Below are 15,881 nucleotides of genomic sequence, written 5' to 3'. Positions count from 1 at the left end.
TCTTACATCGTCATCTTCTCCGGTCCTACCAGATCACATCCTGGAGCACACAGAGGATGACACCAAGTCACTGTTTGTCATCATTAAGGTGACCTAGTGATGTCTCCGTTGGTACCGCATGTGTTTGTTTCTCACTTCCTTAGTCAGGCACCTACATGTACAGTATATTATAATATTATTACAAAAAAAAGCCTTGCCGTTTGAAAAGTGCGAAAGGTTTGTCAGAGACGACCTGAGGATTAATGCGATCCGTGGTTTCCTCATGGATATGGTGGTTGGGGATGACCAGCCCTTTTCCATCACTGAAGATAGCGTTTTGTTGGCTAGCAAAGTTAGTTTGGAGCCACGGGTTGTACTTCGGAACTTGTATTTTTTGGTTTTGTTAATAGTAGTGATGTGATATGACATTTCATTAGGACAAATCAACAAGTCCTTAAGTTCAGGTGTGCACAAACTACAGCTATACCCAAATAATAAAATAAAATAGATATTACTATCACATTTTCTGTATATTTTTTTATTATTCGCTGAAGGTTATAAGCTTTGGTGGAGGTCTTCTGCTTGAAATTGTCTTCTGTGGCAACCCAGCGTTGTTCTGACCAAGCTTTTGTTTGCACATGGCCGCAGATCATCAGCGACCTCATGTTTTTCCAAGGAATTCACAAGAAGGAGTTTGACTCGCGCTGGAAGAGCTTCACTCTTGTCAAGAAGTCCATGGAAAACCGGGTGAGCATGGCGGAGCAATCTTGTCACTTGGCGTCAGCTTCAGATTAATGAAGCCTTTGTTTCTGAAGCTTCACGGGAGGAAGCAGCACATCCGCGCGCTGCTGGTGGACCGCGCCCTGCTGCAGCACGAGGTTGGTTTGTCACATCAAGGTCAATGGAATATACCCAAGACATAAATATTTCAAAAAAGGAACCCTTGTCGTTTTTAAAAGATGAGGACCCTCGTGGTTGAGGGCAGCGAGTATAAAGAGGTCCACCAGGAGCTGCTGTGTGATCTGCTGCTGTTGTCCACCAGCACCTACAGCCAGGTGGGATATACACAGCAGCAGGATCAACCTGCTGAAATGTGTTTACTGTGTGGGTGTGTGTTGCAGGTCAGGAGCCGGGCCCAGAATGTGCTGACCACCGCCCTGGTGACCTACAGCTTCTCCCACAGAGACCTGATACCAAGAATTGTGAAACTGCTCTCACCACAGCACACCAATGGCACACACCAGCAGTTCAAGGTAGAACACACATTGTGCCGCTATTAAAGACATCATAAAGCAAGTCACGGTGCTCGAACGTGGGTCACCCTCAGGGGGCCCTCTACTGCCTTCTGGCGGCACACAGCGGGGTTTGCCTAGCAAGTGTAAGGGACTGGGACTGCGTTGGCACAGTGTGGCCCGCCCTAGTCCGCTGTGGACTCTCACCTGCCATGACCCTGGAGGAGCACTCGGTCGGGCAGCTCCTGGACGACATCATCGAAAGGGTCCATCGCCAGCACGACACCATCGGCATCATTTTCACCGTGAGCAGCAACCCTCGTCATGTGATGCGTGTCCTGATCCGAGTGTAACCCCTAACCTTTTCCAGGTATCTGAGAGCTGCATAGAGGTAGCCAAACAAATCGCACACTCGCTTTCTTTGGAGATGCCCACTGGAGAGGAGGTGAAGGAGGGGCTTCAACGCCAGCAAATCAGAAATGTTGTCAATGCACGGTGGGCAGATAAACAATCCAGACCTAGAAATAGAAAAGGCACCACTAACGTAAATGATTTGGCTTGTTTAGGAAATATGAGAAGCTGGTGAATGACCTCTTAGACTGCCTTGAAGACAAAGAGTTGTAAGTATGCAAAAGGGCACACTGGAAATCAGGGGTCTCAAACCACTGGAGCTAGTTGTCTGGGTGAGGCCAGGCCGAGAGGAGAGGAGAGGAGAGGCACTTGGAAGCAGACGATCGTTGGAGAGAAGATTTTGAGTGTAAAAACTTGTTCCATAACAAGTTCATTCTTTCACTTTTAAAATGATTTGGAGTACATTAGAAAGTGGAAACGAGTCTATTTCACTTGACAACGGCTTTTTGAGGATTTAATGGGAAACACACTAGCTGACCACCAACCACACTTATTGTGTACAGTTTGTAAATTGAGTAACCAACTGCGCTGTTCACATCCACACAGCTTGCTGATGGACAAAACTCTTGGGTCTCTTTTCTGTCCTCAGCAAGTTTCATAAAGGTGCATGAGATGCAGAAGGCTATCTCATGTCCACCTGTGACCTCACAAATCCACAAATTCTTTCATTTTCACTTCCTGTCCTGCTTTTCAGGCCCTGGAAGTTTGAGCACATGGCTACAGATTTGCTGTCTCTCCTGCTGAGGGACGACCACCCACTGCCGCCGGATGCCGTCCTCTACTTCACACAAGGCCTCATACATGACTCCATCAGCATACGCAAGGTTGGTGCTCATCTACATTCCAGTTTTATGCCAGCAATTGTTGGGATAAGATGGCTGAGCCCCATTCCTACTTATTCTCTCACTTAGGTGGCAATATCTGCAATGGCTGGGATCCTGAAACAGCTCAAAAGGCCCAGACAGAAAGTAGCAGTGAAGCCATCAGATATTAGTGAGTAGAAGCCATGCGCTCATTGGCCATCTCCACAACCTTTACAGAGATAATCATTTACTCTGTAATTAGTATAGTGTAATAATGTGTGTTTATTGTGTCTTCAGGCGGCGTGGCTGATTCAGAGGGCATGTGGGCTGGGGACCGCCGGGCCAATCGTTGGCTGCAGTACAACAGCAACAATCTGCCCCTCAGCGAAGAGCAGTGGGACTCTCAGCTGCACGTGGAGAAAACACACGTGGGCTACTACTCCTGGCCAAGGTGAGGAGGGAAAATGTGGCATCAAGTTAACCGTGCCTTGATTTGGGGCCCGTGTGTCTTGCGGGCACCTTTATGTCTTTTTAAGTGCGGAGCGTAAACCCCATGGAGAAGTAACAGGGTGGAGCTGGTGCATGGCCTGGCCTAGATAAGCCTGCACCGGATGACTTACAGCTTGGCCCAGATAGGACGGGTAATCCTGACAGCTAATGGGCTCTTTTTTCAGCCTTGAATTCATTCTTGCTTATTTGACAACAGGATGCTGTGTTGTTCTCCTGGAGATGAATAAAGTTGCTATCTCTCCATCTAACACAGACTGCCGAAAAGTAGGCCACCTGACACCAACGTGTTCTTGTTTTTGTTGATGGTGGGTCGCAACCAACCTCGAGGTGCATACCGCTACCTACTGTACCGGAATGTAGACACTTTGTATACATGCACTCTTCATCACGGAGGTCGCCCGGATGTACGGAGATGTGTTTTGCACATGTGTAGTGACAACTTAGTAGTCACAAACTTTCACGTACAAATGTTGACACTTTTGATTAGCCCTGTGCCCTGGGATTGGCTGGCCACCAGTCCAGGGTGGACCCCGCCTCTCGCCCAAAGACAGCTGGGATAGGCATTTTCTGCTATTTTTAATCTAGTTCAATACTGAATGCAGGGGGACTTCATCACAATCACCTTTACTCTCGTCCTTGCAGGGAAATGATGATCTATGCATCTTCGCAAAAGCTAAAAGATGACCTGCCATATGAGGAGATGAACGAAGTATGGCTGTGCACACACACACACACACACACACACACATACACCTGCTATTCCTAAAGCAAAGCCTCACTTGTCTTCTTTTATTTTTTAGGCAGAAAAGATCATCTTTGAATATTTCTCAGACCCAGAGTTCATTGATCAACTTCTACTGTTTCTCTCTTTGGAGGACCGCAAAGGAAAAGACAGCTTCAACCCACGCCGCTTTTGTCTCTTCAAGGTGCTGTACGACGCCTCTCTTATGTCTTCATCGTTTCATCGTCAATCCTGACATGACGCACTCACCCATTACTTGACAGGGGCTGTTTCGTAACTATGGCGACATCTTCCTGCCGCTACTATGGCCTCACTTGGAGCAGCTCGCCGCTGACCCTCACGAGAGCTCACAGCGCTGTCTGTGTGAGATCACAGCCGGACTCATCAGAGGCAGCAAATTGTGGAGTTTCAGCAAGGCACTTGACACACACACACACACACACACACACACATTTGATATGAAAGGTCAATATTAATAAAGTCACCCTTATTGTGTTTGGATTTTGGCATACAGGTGGATAGGCTATGGCATCTTTTGTGCCCGCTGATCAGGACGGCCTTGACCAATATCACCATGGAAACCTACACTGACTGGGGCACCTGCATCGCCACCGCATGCGTGAGTGTGTTCCCGTACGGGACACATTTACTCGCAGGTCACCGCTGCTCATTGTTTGGCCCTTTGTATTGAGTTGTAGACTCCTATGGAGCAGCTGCACAGAAAACTTTCTAGATCTTCCAGAATCTGCACCTATGCTAGCTGGATTTCTTTGGATTTCGTGTTTCCCGCAAAAATAGTCAATTTTAATTTACCAAGCACACCCACTCAGCTGTGGATGGTCACACTTCCAAGTGCTCATGAGGACTTCTGGATATCTGCCGAACCCAACTTTGTAGGATTAGATCAGCGTTATAGGAGTTGTTGATAATCATTTTTAAATAATCTATTTAAAATGTCCAAACGTGCAAACCTCATCTGAAACTTTGGCATCGTTTAACACAAACTACATGTATTGGTCAGGAAAGTGGAAAAAGCATCATGGATCCCCCTTAACATATTTTCCAACAAGTCCCAGGGTCCCACAATAGATTATTGGAACGGAAGGGTGTTAGCCAAAACCTAGCTTAGTTAATACAATTTAGACAGTTAAGTGTCATATTGTGTGTCTGTAGCTATGTGCTAATCAGCTATATTTGTGCACGGTCCCATTCATGGTGACCCAATAGGAGGGCCGTGACCCCCGGAAACTCCACTGGCTCCTCGAGCTGCTGATGGAAAGCCCGCTCATTGGCGAGGGAAGCTCATTCCGGGATGCAAGGTGTGTGTGTGTGTGTGCGCGTATGTCACAGTAACTTGAGTGATGTGTCTCCATATATCTATACAACACCACAAGCCTCCACCCCCAACCAACCCATCTTTTGTCCTTCCTCTTGTCAGCTTGCTGTACGTTATTCAAGGGGGCCTGGCCCAGCATCAGTGGCGGGTGTCAGAGCTGCTGCACAGATTGCTGGCTTACCTGGAACCTAAACTCACGCAGGTGTACAAGAATGTGCGAGAGCGTATCGGCAGGTAGGATGAACTGCTGGGCCACGCGTGATCGTCAAATCCGGTTGGTGTCAGCCCCTCCTCAAGGAGATGGGGGGGGCCAAGCAAACGTATTGGTCAAGATTCATGTAAAATCACAGCAAAAATGCTGCATAGTTGTGATGTTCTCACATGTGGAAATAGTTCTTGGAGTGACTTGACCCATGTCAGCGGCAAACGATTTGTTGAGCAGGGAGTGTGCTGCACCCTAAGCTAGGATACATTGTTACGTTTCAGTTTTTGACTGAGAGATTACACACACAATAGGCAGAAATCAAATGGTCTGGCTGTAAACATGGCCCAGTTTACAGCGAGCAGCAAGAATCACAATTCACACCATAATCAAAGTTAACATATTGGAAGAATGTCCATCAATGCTCCACAAAGGCTTGCTAGCTAGCTAGCTTCTATCAGCCTGAAGTCATCTGGCTGAATATTGGTTGTGGAGCTCAAACAGGGCCATGAAAGGATGAAGGATATATATTCATACATATTGATTGGGGTGTAAGCATGCACATTGACGTGCTACAAGCTTTATTTTCATAAAGTTCTGGATTGATTTCTTTTTCCCCGCCCCTTTTTCTATTACTTCTGTCTCTCCCTCCAGTGTGCTGACCTATATCTTCATGATGGACGTGGCCCTGCCCCGCACGCAGCCCACCTCATCCCCCCACGTGGCAGAGTTCGTCACTCGGGTCCTGGAGCGGCTCAAGCCTCTCACGTCCGAGGTGGAGATCCGCAACCACGTCCACGAGGAGAACGCCCCGGAGACGGAGGACGAGTGCACCCAGGCTGTCAAGCTGCTCACAACTGGTCAGAATGCAGATGCAGCCCTTGCTCGCTGTCTAGCACAAACAATAATAGCAACAATGCAGTTTGCTTGAAAAAGACTAGTCAGGTGTGAACGTCCCAGAAAGGAGTCGCAGGCCGTCTACATTTGGGAGAAAGTGGCTAATTTTAGCTTCAAAGTGCTGCAGTCTGCAGTAGAATTTATTCATCTAGGCCGCATTGCTTTGTATGCCTCCGTTTTTGACCATTAACATTTGTAGGGGGGGGCACCAGGCACCCAGCTCACGAGACGACGCCATGCAGAAGATTGGGTTGTGATTTAAGATGGAATAAGATGGAATAAATCACTGTTATAATATACTGTATTATAATAATAATAATAATAATAATATAGCTCACTGCTTTTCTTTTATCTACACGACAGGTCTTTGTCTATTCACGTCAGGGCTATCCAGCTATCCTTTTATATGTATATGGGGGGGGGGGGCATACCATAGTGTGAAAGTGTTTAGCCCGCTGTGGTTAGCGTGCTGGACTTTGGAGCAGACGCCTCTGGTTCGGATCTCCACTCGTAAGCATCATTGGTATTCGTCAGGAAGGGCATCCGGAATTTAAAGTGCTCAAGCCAAAAATCAGTATGCGGATCAAAAAGATCCGCTGTGGCCACTCCGTAATGAGGAAAAGGCCGAAAGAAACAAACGGGGTGAAAGTGTTTGCCCCCTTCCTGATTTCCTGTTTTGCACGTTTGCAGCACTTAAATGTTTCAGATCATCAAACTAATTCAAATGTCAAAGTCAATGACAACACAATAGAACAAAAAAAATCCCAACCTGCATTACATAGCCCTGTGTGACCAAGTGATTGCCCTTAAAGCTACTACCTTGTTGGGCCGCTCTTGGATAACTTGCAATGTTGCGGGATGTTGTGGAGGGATGTTGGCCCACTCATCCACGCACAATTGTTGGAATTCAGCCACACTTTTTAAGGTCATGCCACAGCATCTCGATAGGATTCAGGTCAGGACTTGGACTAGGCCACTGCAAAGTATTCATTTAGTTTTTCTTCAGCCATTCAGAGGTGGACTTGCTGGCGTTTTGGATCATTTTTTGGTAGACAACACATTTCTTAGTTCCATTTACTACATTTGCTACAGCAAGTCTTCCAGGTCCTGAGGCATCAGCTAAAACATGTCTGACTACGAAAGTGATGACGATGGGGATATCTTTATCAACCGGAATACACGGACGCCCAAGTTCAGTGCTAGTGCCACAGAATACGGTTCTGGGTGCCAAGAAATGAGAAATCTCACCCCGAGCATTTAGAGATAAGCATCTAGCATCCGTGATTGACAATTACAGGATTCAATTCAAACCATTTGTTCAAATAATAAGAAAGAGACATAGTAGAAACACATTTTTAAGCATGGGCTATTCAGTTCAAAACGACTTATACAGAATCATACACAGAGGATCTTTGAATAGTGTTGTTGCCGGAGGGCCTTTAAAAAACAGCAAAAAACACCCTCTTGTCATATAGAGGATCTTTGACTAATGAAAAAGCACTTCCAAGTACTTGAATCATCTGACCTTGAGAGAAAAATGTATGGACCCTAATTCTCTCAATTGTACCACAGTAAATGATGATAAATGTGCTGTTATTGCCAAAGCCTCAGGTCACCATTGTCCTTTTTATTTAGTGTCACAAACACAATAACTTTTCATCGGGTTGCCCGATTTATGTGCACTTTGTTTTTATTTTTATTTTTGCAGTCTTAAAATGGTTGATGGCGAGCGCCGGGCGAACTTTCACTACTCCGGTTCAGCAGCAGCTTCAACTCCTGCCTCTGCTCTTCAAAGTAACCGCACACGCACACACACACACACGCGCACACACACACTCCAGTGCAGCATTATTAGCCTCTCCATCATACTCCGCCATTAAACTCAATTTCTCTCATTTACTGAAAATGCTGCATAGCTGCTGTCATTCTACCTTTTCTTTCTTCACTTCGCTCTCCCTCTCTCCCTCCCTGCAGATTGCCCCGGTGGAGATTGATGAGAGTTATGATGAGATGAAGCAGGATGCTCGCACGTGCCTGTCTCTGATGTCCCAGGGCCTCCTCTATCCTCAGCACATTCCTCTTGTTTTGGCAGCTCTGGAAGAGGTCACACTTGCACACACATTTTCCACAGTGAATATTTCAAATCATCAAATGATTCAGACCAGATTGAAAGGCAGGCTGTCAGCTGTAATTGGAAGAGGTTTAGCAAAAATACAGATTTATATACTGTTTCTCAGGGGCTCAAAAGTATTTGGACAGTGGTCATTGTCCAAATGACCGTAGGAATTTCCCCAGTTTATAAATGGAGGACTTCTGTTGAGCTCTAGCTGGAGCCTGTATGCAAAAATGAGCACGCTATGGTACAATCGTACCATCAATCATGTCTAAACATTGTTAGCTTCATATAAATAACGAAATAAAGCTAAAGGAACTGTAATTTGTTTTATTGGTAGGGAGAAGATTGAAATGATGCCATCTTGCAGCATCGGAGTGACGTGCATATCGATACTGAAATGCCGATGCTTTCCATAGCAGATATTTAAAATCTATTCTCAAATGAAAATATCGATGCTTTTGATACTTCTCTCTGAGTCGGAGATGATGTACATCATCAATAGGAACACAATGATGGGCGCTTGGTGAGCACTACCCTTTCTTCTGAATGTGCTGCTGTCAGTCAGTCTGATCAACAGAAACTTTGATGAGGGTGTCTAGTGTGGAAAGGGCCGAAACACCCACTGATTCAAAGGTACAGTCCTGATGATGTCCCCTAAATGGTTGACATGAAGTTCCCACGCCACTCTCAACATCCTCATGTAACTACCATCTCTTGGTGCAACCACATTCACACATTCATTTTCTACCGCTTATCCTCTGCTGGAGCCTATCCCAGCTGTCTTTGGGGCGAGAGGCGGGGTCCACCCTGGACTGGTGGCCAGCCAATCCCAGGGCACATATAGACAAACAACCATTCACACTCACATTCATACCTATGGACAATTTGGAGTGGCCAATTAACCTAACATGTTTTTGGAATGTGGGAGGAAACCGGAGTACCTGGAGAAAACCCACGCATGCAAACTCCACACAGAGATGGCAGAAGGTGGAATTGAACTCGGGTCTCCTAGCTGTGAAGCCTGCTTGGTAACCACTTGCACACCGTGCAGCCTGGTACAAGGACATTTTCCATCTATTCCATCAGATAAGGTTATGAATTATGCGTCATAGAGCAGCCCCATGTTTCATGCTAGAACATCTTCACATGCGTGTCATTTAGAGGTGAACATAAGAGTATCAGATATACTGTATACTTGTATACTGTATGTACACTACATCCAAATGTGAGTCAAGCCTTTGGGATGTGTCATTCATTACAGATGGCAGGCAGCAGGTCATGGCATGCGCGCTACTCCGTGCTGACCTACCTGCAGATTATGGTCTTCTACAACTTATTCACGCTGCTCAGCGTGCCTGTGGAGGTTCAGCGCATTCGTACCATGGTGATGCATCTGCTGCTGGACGAGCAGCTCGAGGTAATGCTTTTATTTTTCCACACGCCTTACTTTCCATTGTTCAACCTACCACACGTCCTCATCTTCTAATGTGGGGTCGTGTGCCTTTAAATGTTGTTTTGAAATAAAAACAAGCTTCAGGCCACAAAAGGACCTCATGCCATACTTTAGTCATAAAGTGAAGATCAGGAGAAAGTGTTAAGCTCTCTCATTCCACCTCATAATTTATACAAAGTGATGCAGGAAGGGCGTGGATGTTCATCCCACATGACGTGTCCCCTGCTTCCTCCATGGGCTCTCTTTCAGTCAATTCTTCATAGCCGGGCTCTGCATCTTCAGCATCCCTTTTGCCTCCCCATCTTAGGTGAGGGACATGGCAGGCACCACCCTGAGTGGTTTGCTGCAGTGCCAGTTCTTCCCTCTGGACTGCAGTCTGCAGATGCAACTCCAGACGCTGAGTCAGACGCGCCTCCCCAGGGCCAGAGGAGAGCTGGCTTCCACAGGTACATGCAAATCAGTAAATAATGGTTTTTCATTATGATTAATATTCTATTTCTAACAATTATTTAATATAATATAAACATGAAGTTTGTTTTCGTGATTTTTTACATCAATAAAAAAATGAATGCTAGTGACATAATTTTAATGTAGAATTCTTAATAATCACTTCTATAATTAATCATTTAAAATAATAATTTTTATAAATTATCTGAATAAAATTTGTCCAAAACCCATAAAAAAATGACATTAAAAAAACATGATAGGGTCCCTAACATACTTTCAATCCTTAAATCCTTCTCCAAAAAAAAGAGTGATATGTTAGTAAAAGGCAGCCATCTTTCTTTCTCCATTTCTACTGCATCTTATCAATGGAAGGATCAATGTAAGGATCAATGTAAGGACTTTGTGTGTTTGTGCTTGCGTAGGTTTGGTTCGGCGTCACGCTGGAGTGCTGGGCCTGAGCGCTTGCATCCTGTCCAGCCCTTACGACGTCCCGACCTGGATGCCCCAGATCCTCATGGACCTCAGCGACCACCTCAACGACCCACAGCCCATCGAGGTACTCGTCACACACAACGCAGCGAGCGAGAGGGAGAGATAGGGAACCATTTCACTGTGCGCTTGAGGAGCAAATAGTGCCTCAAGCAAACGTACACAATGTGATCAATGAGTGTGAATAATAGATGAGCACGGCGAGGAGCCAGAGATGATCATTTACTGCTTGTTCAGCTGGAAAGTCAAAGATGAGAAAGGAAAACAGAACGATTGAAGAGATTTTAATTAACCTTAAAAAAGACGAGCTAATAAGAAAGCCGCCTTGTTAAGCGTCTGACGTGAAGCTGCTCATTTGAAATGAATGTGGGCCATGGGGGGGGGGGGGGGGGGGTTGTCAGCGTGCTGGTTAGGTTTGAATCAGCGTGCACACGGACAGCAAAGCGTCCCAGTCATATTCAAGACTAGCCAACTAATAAACACTTGGTGAGCGTTATCTTTGCAGACCTGAGGTGTACCTAATGTTGTGACTGGTGAGCGTGTACAAAGAATCCCTGCATATTCATGGTACAGCAATACCGCAACTCTGCTAATATTAATAACTCCCAGCTATTTCCCAAAAGACAACCCCTTCAGTACCTTTAGACCATTTGACTGAATTTTCACTCACCATTGTTGTGTTCATCAAACGCACGTCTGCCACATTCGTGCTTCTTTTTATGGCTTAAACCTGCTCTAAACATGCCATCCATTCGTGTGCGTCACATTTACCCTCTACATTTATATCCCAGGAAGTAGGCTAATTCACTTCAATTTGTTTGTAGTTTGTTTGTAGTGCTGGTCTGCTGACCAGGCTGAAGGCTGGACTGTGCCTCTGATTCCATCACGTGTATGCGCCATATTGTGCTTCCATGCATTTAGCATATCTAAATAGCTTCCATCAGGCAGTCTTACTGGAGCTGGGACTCATGGATATGTTCCAACAGTCACTTTTATTGCAAATGTTGATCCAAAACTGGAGAATTCTGTCAACGTCAAGCTCGCAGGAGGGTTTGGAAGGGCGGGAGCAAGTGTGTGTCCATTACTCTTGGATCGTCACCAACCATTTTATGGACTCCCGTTTTTCATACCCTCCACATTTGAAATACTATTGACAACTCCATATTTATTTATTGATCTGTACTAACCACGGTATGAGTTGTGGGCTCCGGCATCGTTCAAGCATGAATGGAGCCCCCCCTCCCCCCACTATACACTATACTGCCTTAAACTTAAAGGCATGCACGGATGACTTTAATGCAGTAGAGCTCCATCAATAAAACACCTGGAACCCCCCCCCCCCCCCCCCCCATCTGACCTCACCAATGGACACGTCATCATCCGAGGAGGTGCAAAAAGGAGGGAGGTGGACCACGTTTGGTCCCAATATTTGTCCCCCAATGTCAGAATGTGTTGTTTTGTGCTCCAAGATGACGGTGAAGAAGACCTTGTCAGAGTTCAGGCGCACCCACCATGACAACTGGCAGGAGCACCGCCAGCGCTTCACCGATGACCAGCTGCTGTTGCTCACAGACTTGCTGGTGTCGCCGTGCTACTACGCCTGAAGGCCCAACTTAGGTGGAAATGCAATCCCATGCAGTGACATTGGGATGACTAGCGATGGGAACCTGGGCTGGGAGGAGGTGAGTCAGCATTGGCCTTCCACGCCACAAGAAGAAAAGCTTCCTGGCCAAACTGGTTTCTCATCTGACGCGCTTTGTTACCATCGTCTTTAGCAAAGAAGAAAAAATGCAAATAGATCTTGTAGTTGTATCATGTTTCTGACTGCGTCTGTAAATACAGTATGTATACGTATTATACGCTCTTATACAGGATGCTGGAAGTAGCTGCATTAGTATTAATAAACATGCATAGTTGGTTTTTATACAAATACATTGTCATCTTTTCATTTGATAATATGGACATTAAAAAAACGTTCATTTTCAATCCCAGGGCACATATAGACAAACAACCATTCACACTCACATTCATACCTATGGACAATTTGGAGTGGCCAATTAACCTAGCATGTTTTTGGAATGGGGGAGGGGGGGCGGAAAAACTAGTCTGACTTGTTTACAATTGAAACCATTTTTTGAGGGAGGTTGTTGTCAGTTTAAACTATGCGGCAGCTTGAGGTTTTTTTTTTGTATTCTATACTTTGGTCTTACGTCATTCCAGTGAACAAGGAAGTAGCCTGCTAGTTAAAAGTATCAAAATGGTGGAAGTGGCATTCTAGGTTTCCCTGTTGTATTTACGTCATCTTGTCTTCCTGTATGAAGCCATTGTACTTCCTGTGTCGGTCACGTTGTTACATGTTTCATATGTGTACTTAAGTACTCCGTCCTTGTTGCCTTTTGTGCCTTGCTAGCCTGCCTCATGTACAAGAGAGACGAGGGTGTGTGGCGCCTCCAGCGTGAGCAAGCATGTGCTGCGTAGCGTCGTGATGCTTCCTTCCAAAGAGAAGAAGGGAAAGGCAGCACGTGGGTGCTTTATTTACACGTTGTGTGTATTCCTGTGTGGTTGGGGGACATTAAAAGCCCTGAGATTGTATTACATAGTCACAATGCGGACTACTTTTATTTAACGGCGTGCCTGTCCTCCAGTCTCTCACGCACCAGCCTCTCCAGCGAAAACAGATGCGCGTCTTTGTCCTCGGGCAGGACGCTCCTCACGGCCTCGGCGAGCTGGAACAGATACTCCGTGTTCTGCCCACTCGGCCCGGTGGAGGTGACGATCTGGTTGGCGATGTCCTCCAGGGGGGCGGGCCCCAGATAGTCGGGGTTGTCCCGGGAACCAATGTAGAGCAGTGTCTGGGCCGGGGTGCGGCCGCTGTCTTGTCTAGGGTGAAAGGTCACGGTCATGACTCGGTAGCCGCCCTTTTCCCGGTGGTCCAGATAGCGCTTCACTTCCTGCTCGCGGCCCGTGGGGAGCTTGTAGGCCACGCCCCAAACGCAGCCCTAAAAAAAAAAAGCAGTAGCGTTTTTCCACTCAACCGCAGAGAGTATTAGGCCTTGTACAAATGCTAGTTCATGGCTAGAGCGACACATGCTGCTGTTAGTTGATTGGGAAACAGAGAATGGCGTGTAGAACCTCACAGTAGCCTGTCTGCAGTACCTGAGTGCAGCCAGCAGAGGCGCTGTTGAGTCATTGTCCGTTCAGCATGACACCAGGTTCAGAAAATTCAAAGAGGAATTATCCCGACTCATTGAAAAAGATTTTTTTGAAAAGAGAAATGAACTATTGCTAACTTGTCCTTCTCCCTCACAGTAAATACAGTCACTTTACATTCAGGTTTACACTTGCTGCACAGGATCCAACTGGAGCTAGCATGCCCCTCATAAACCAAATCCTCATCTGAATGGAAGCCTAACTGACTTAAGTAACGTCTTCCTTCCCTTCCGACTGTGCCGTGGTGTTAGCAGATATGCATCGCTTGCCTCTCAATGCATATTTCTTTATCGCCTTTCTGACAACCGAGCGAACAATTATCTGCCATCCAAGGTCGCCATACGAGGTGTCGTCCTGGCTTTTGTTTCAGCCGAGGGAGATGCATATCTTTGTTTTGTGTGTGTTTGTGCACGCACACTGTTGACCTTCCTCTGATACAACTGCATATTCCTAGTTTTCCCTCTTAATTAGCACGGCCACACGACGACAGATGACAAGGTAGTTAAAAAAAAATGGATGACTGTCAGGCGGTAGTTTTATGGCTGCATAATGAGGCGTTGTTTCAGTCATTTTTATGTTATTGCATCAAAGGTGAAGGGAAATAGGTGTAATAAAGACCACACGGCTCATGCACATGTGCTTGTAATTTGAAATGAAGTCATTAGCTGTGAAAATATTGAGCCAAACGTGAGGATTCATTGCTTCTTTTATGTTCTTTTAGGTCAGTTCATGTTGGATGTGCTTATTCCTCCACGGTCCTTGCAGTGCTGCACACAAAAGGGTCACAATGTGTCAAAACATTGCAATGTGTCGCCTGCGCCGTCACCCTGTCAATTAGCCGCCTCGTGTTAGCTGTTTTTATAGCGAAAGTTTCACATAAGCGTTGTGGATGAAGGTGGTGAGGGGCTCAGGGGCTACCCACCACCCTCTCCGTCAAAACGGTGGCCTTGTGGTTAGCATGTCTGCATTCACAGTCCGGAGGAGCAGATTTCTTACCTCAGGATCTTCCACAAGTGTCACGACTCGGCCAGGCTGTGAAGAGAAAAGGTCATTTGTAAACCTATATTGACAGAATATACAACCCTAAGTCCTGTCATTTCCCAGGTAGTGCAGTACTACACGGTAGTACTGCACTACCTGGTTCTAACTCCTTGGTCCTAACGGTACAAACATAAAGATGGCTGATGGTGCAGCTCTGATGCCACAGGTCTTTTTCATGACACCTGACCCCTGCAAACCAAGGACACTAGACTTGAACAGGACTTTAGACTTTAGTAAGTATTTACACAGTGCCAAATTAATTACATTAAATACATTTCATCACTGGCTTGTCATGAATTCAACTAATCACCCAGGGAAACAAATGAGCTTAAAGCTATATACGCCTTTTTCAATGTACAATGTTTGTTTAGAATGCCGTCTTTAAGACGCATACCTGGGTTTGTTCTTGTGGAACTCGACAAATGACAATTCTGGTCTTTTGGAACGTCTACTAGGGCAATTATTGGCTGAGCAGTATGCCAGGCCATGTCTACCATGCACTGTTTGTGGATTCTGCTCACCATCATGGCGGCCCAACCCGCGGGTGGTCCGTTTTTGTTTTTGTTTTCTTTTTGCCCTAAAGGCCTTGGTCCTGCTCACGTGGTCCTGCTCACGTGGTCCTGCTCAAGTCTCGGGTCCTTGAGCACAACCGCGTCTGTTTGAACTGTGTGGCGTTTACTGACCTGCAAATCCCCCCATCAGCCATTAGACTTACTTTTCCCGGTACTCCCCGGTGGTCGGTGCTTCCCTGCCAGAAACGACGACTGAAACCTTTAATGTAGCCAATTACTTTTTCCTCATAGGAAAAATCCACCTTCCAAATGAGGGAGCCGTAACCGAAGACCCACATGGTGTTCACCTCGTTGCCAGTCACAATAAATTTCAACAGACCACCATTTTGATTTTGGTTACATTAGTAATACACGGCAACACTAAACAAAAACGGAGTAATACCACGGTGGATATTAAAGGGTGGCCATTATGAAGAAGCTTTAAGTACTGTCAAAGCACAC

The 15,881-nt window shown here is 46.0% G+C and overlaps 2 protein-coding genes across 3 annotated transcripts in view; one reads left to right on the top strand and one right to left on the bottom strand.

Moving 5' to 3' along the window:
* Window positions 1-12,549, top strand: part of psme4b (proteasome activator subunit 4b) — a 21,615-nt gene extending 9,066 nt beyond the window's left edge. Inside the window, exons 24-47 of the mRNA XM_058061066.2 lie at window positions 33-88; window positions 628-726; window positions 795-857; window positions 939-1,034; window positions 1,101-1,232; window positions 1,307-1,516; window positions 1,582-1,706; window positions 1,778-1,831; window positions 2,317-2,446; window positions 2,534-2,615; window positions 2,723-2,876; window positions 3,578-3,644; window positions 3,736-3,861; window positions 3,941-4,093; window positions 4,192-4,296; window positions 4,905-4,996; window positions 5,116-5,247; window positions 5,870-6,075; window positions 7,821-7,906; window positions 8,087-8,215; window positions 9,490-9,645; window positions 9,989-10,127; window positions 10,551-10,684; window positions 12,087-12,549. Coding sequence (XP_057917049.2) covers window positions 33-88; window positions 628-726; window positions 795-857; window positions 939-1,034; window positions 1,101-1,232; window positions 1,307-1,516; window positions 1,582-1,706; window positions 1,778-1,831; window positions 2,317-2,446; window positions 2,534-2,615; window positions 2,723-2,876; window positions 3,578-3,644; window positions 3,736-3,861; window positions 3,941-4,093; window positions 4,192-4,296; window positions 4,905-4,996; window positions 5,116-5,247; window positions 5,870-6,075; window positions 7,821-7,906; window positions 8,087-8,215; window positions 9,490-9,645; window positions 9,989-10,127; window positions 10,551-10,684; window positions 12,087-12,221 — 2,861 coding nt within the window. The 3' untranslated portion in view covers window positions 12,222-12,549. The remainder of the gene's footprint in view (window positions 1-32; window positions 89-627; window positions 727-794; window positions 858-938; window positions 1,035-1,100; window positions 1,233-1,306; window positions 1,517-1,581; window positions 1,707-1,777; window positions 1,832-2,316; window positions 2,447-2,533; window positions 2,616-2,722; window positions 2,877-3,577; window positions 3,645-3,735; window positions 3,862-3,940; window positions 4,094-4,191; window positions 4,297-4,904; window positions 4,997-5,115; window positions 5,248-5,869; window positions 6,076-7,820; window positions 7,907-8,086; window positions 8,216-9,489; window positions 9,646-9,988; window positions 10,128-10,550; window positions 10,685-12,086) is intronic.
* chac2 (ChaC, cation transport regulator homolog 2 (E. coli)) lies at window positions 11,981-15,881 on the bottom strand. Of its 2 annotated transcripts, none has more exons than XM_058061076.2 (3): window positions 15,584-15,881; window positions 14,824-14,859; window positions 11,981-13,616 (listed from the first exon to the last, which is right to left on the bottom strand). In XM_058061076.2, exons 1-3 carry the CDS (start codon window positions 15,716-15,718, stop codon window positions 13,236-13,238), a joined length of 552 nt encoding a protein of 183 aa, XP_057917059.2. In that variant the 5' UTR covers window positions 15,719-15,881; the 3' UTR covers window positions 11,981-13,235. The 2 variants fall into 2 exon arrangements, with proteins under 2 accessions (XP_057917059.2, XP_057917061.2); XM_058061078.2 differs by lacking the exon at window positions 15,584-15,881 and adding an exon at window positions 15,390-15,552.

The sequence above is a fragment of the Doryrhamphus excisus genome, unplaced genomic scaffold (assembly GCF_037039965.1).
Source record: "Doryrhamphus excisus strain RoL-2023G ecotype Guam unplaced genomic scaffold, RoL_Dexc_Guam_v1.1 HiC_scaffold_24, whole genome shotgun sequence".
In the NCBI taxonomy this organism is placed as follows: Eukaryota; Metazoa; Chordata; class Actinopteri; order Syngnathiformes; family Syngnathidae; genus Doryrhamphus; species Doryrhamphus excisus.
The sequence above is the reverse complement of the archived record's forward strand: the minus strand, read 5'-3'. Positions and strand labels throughout refer to the sequence as shown.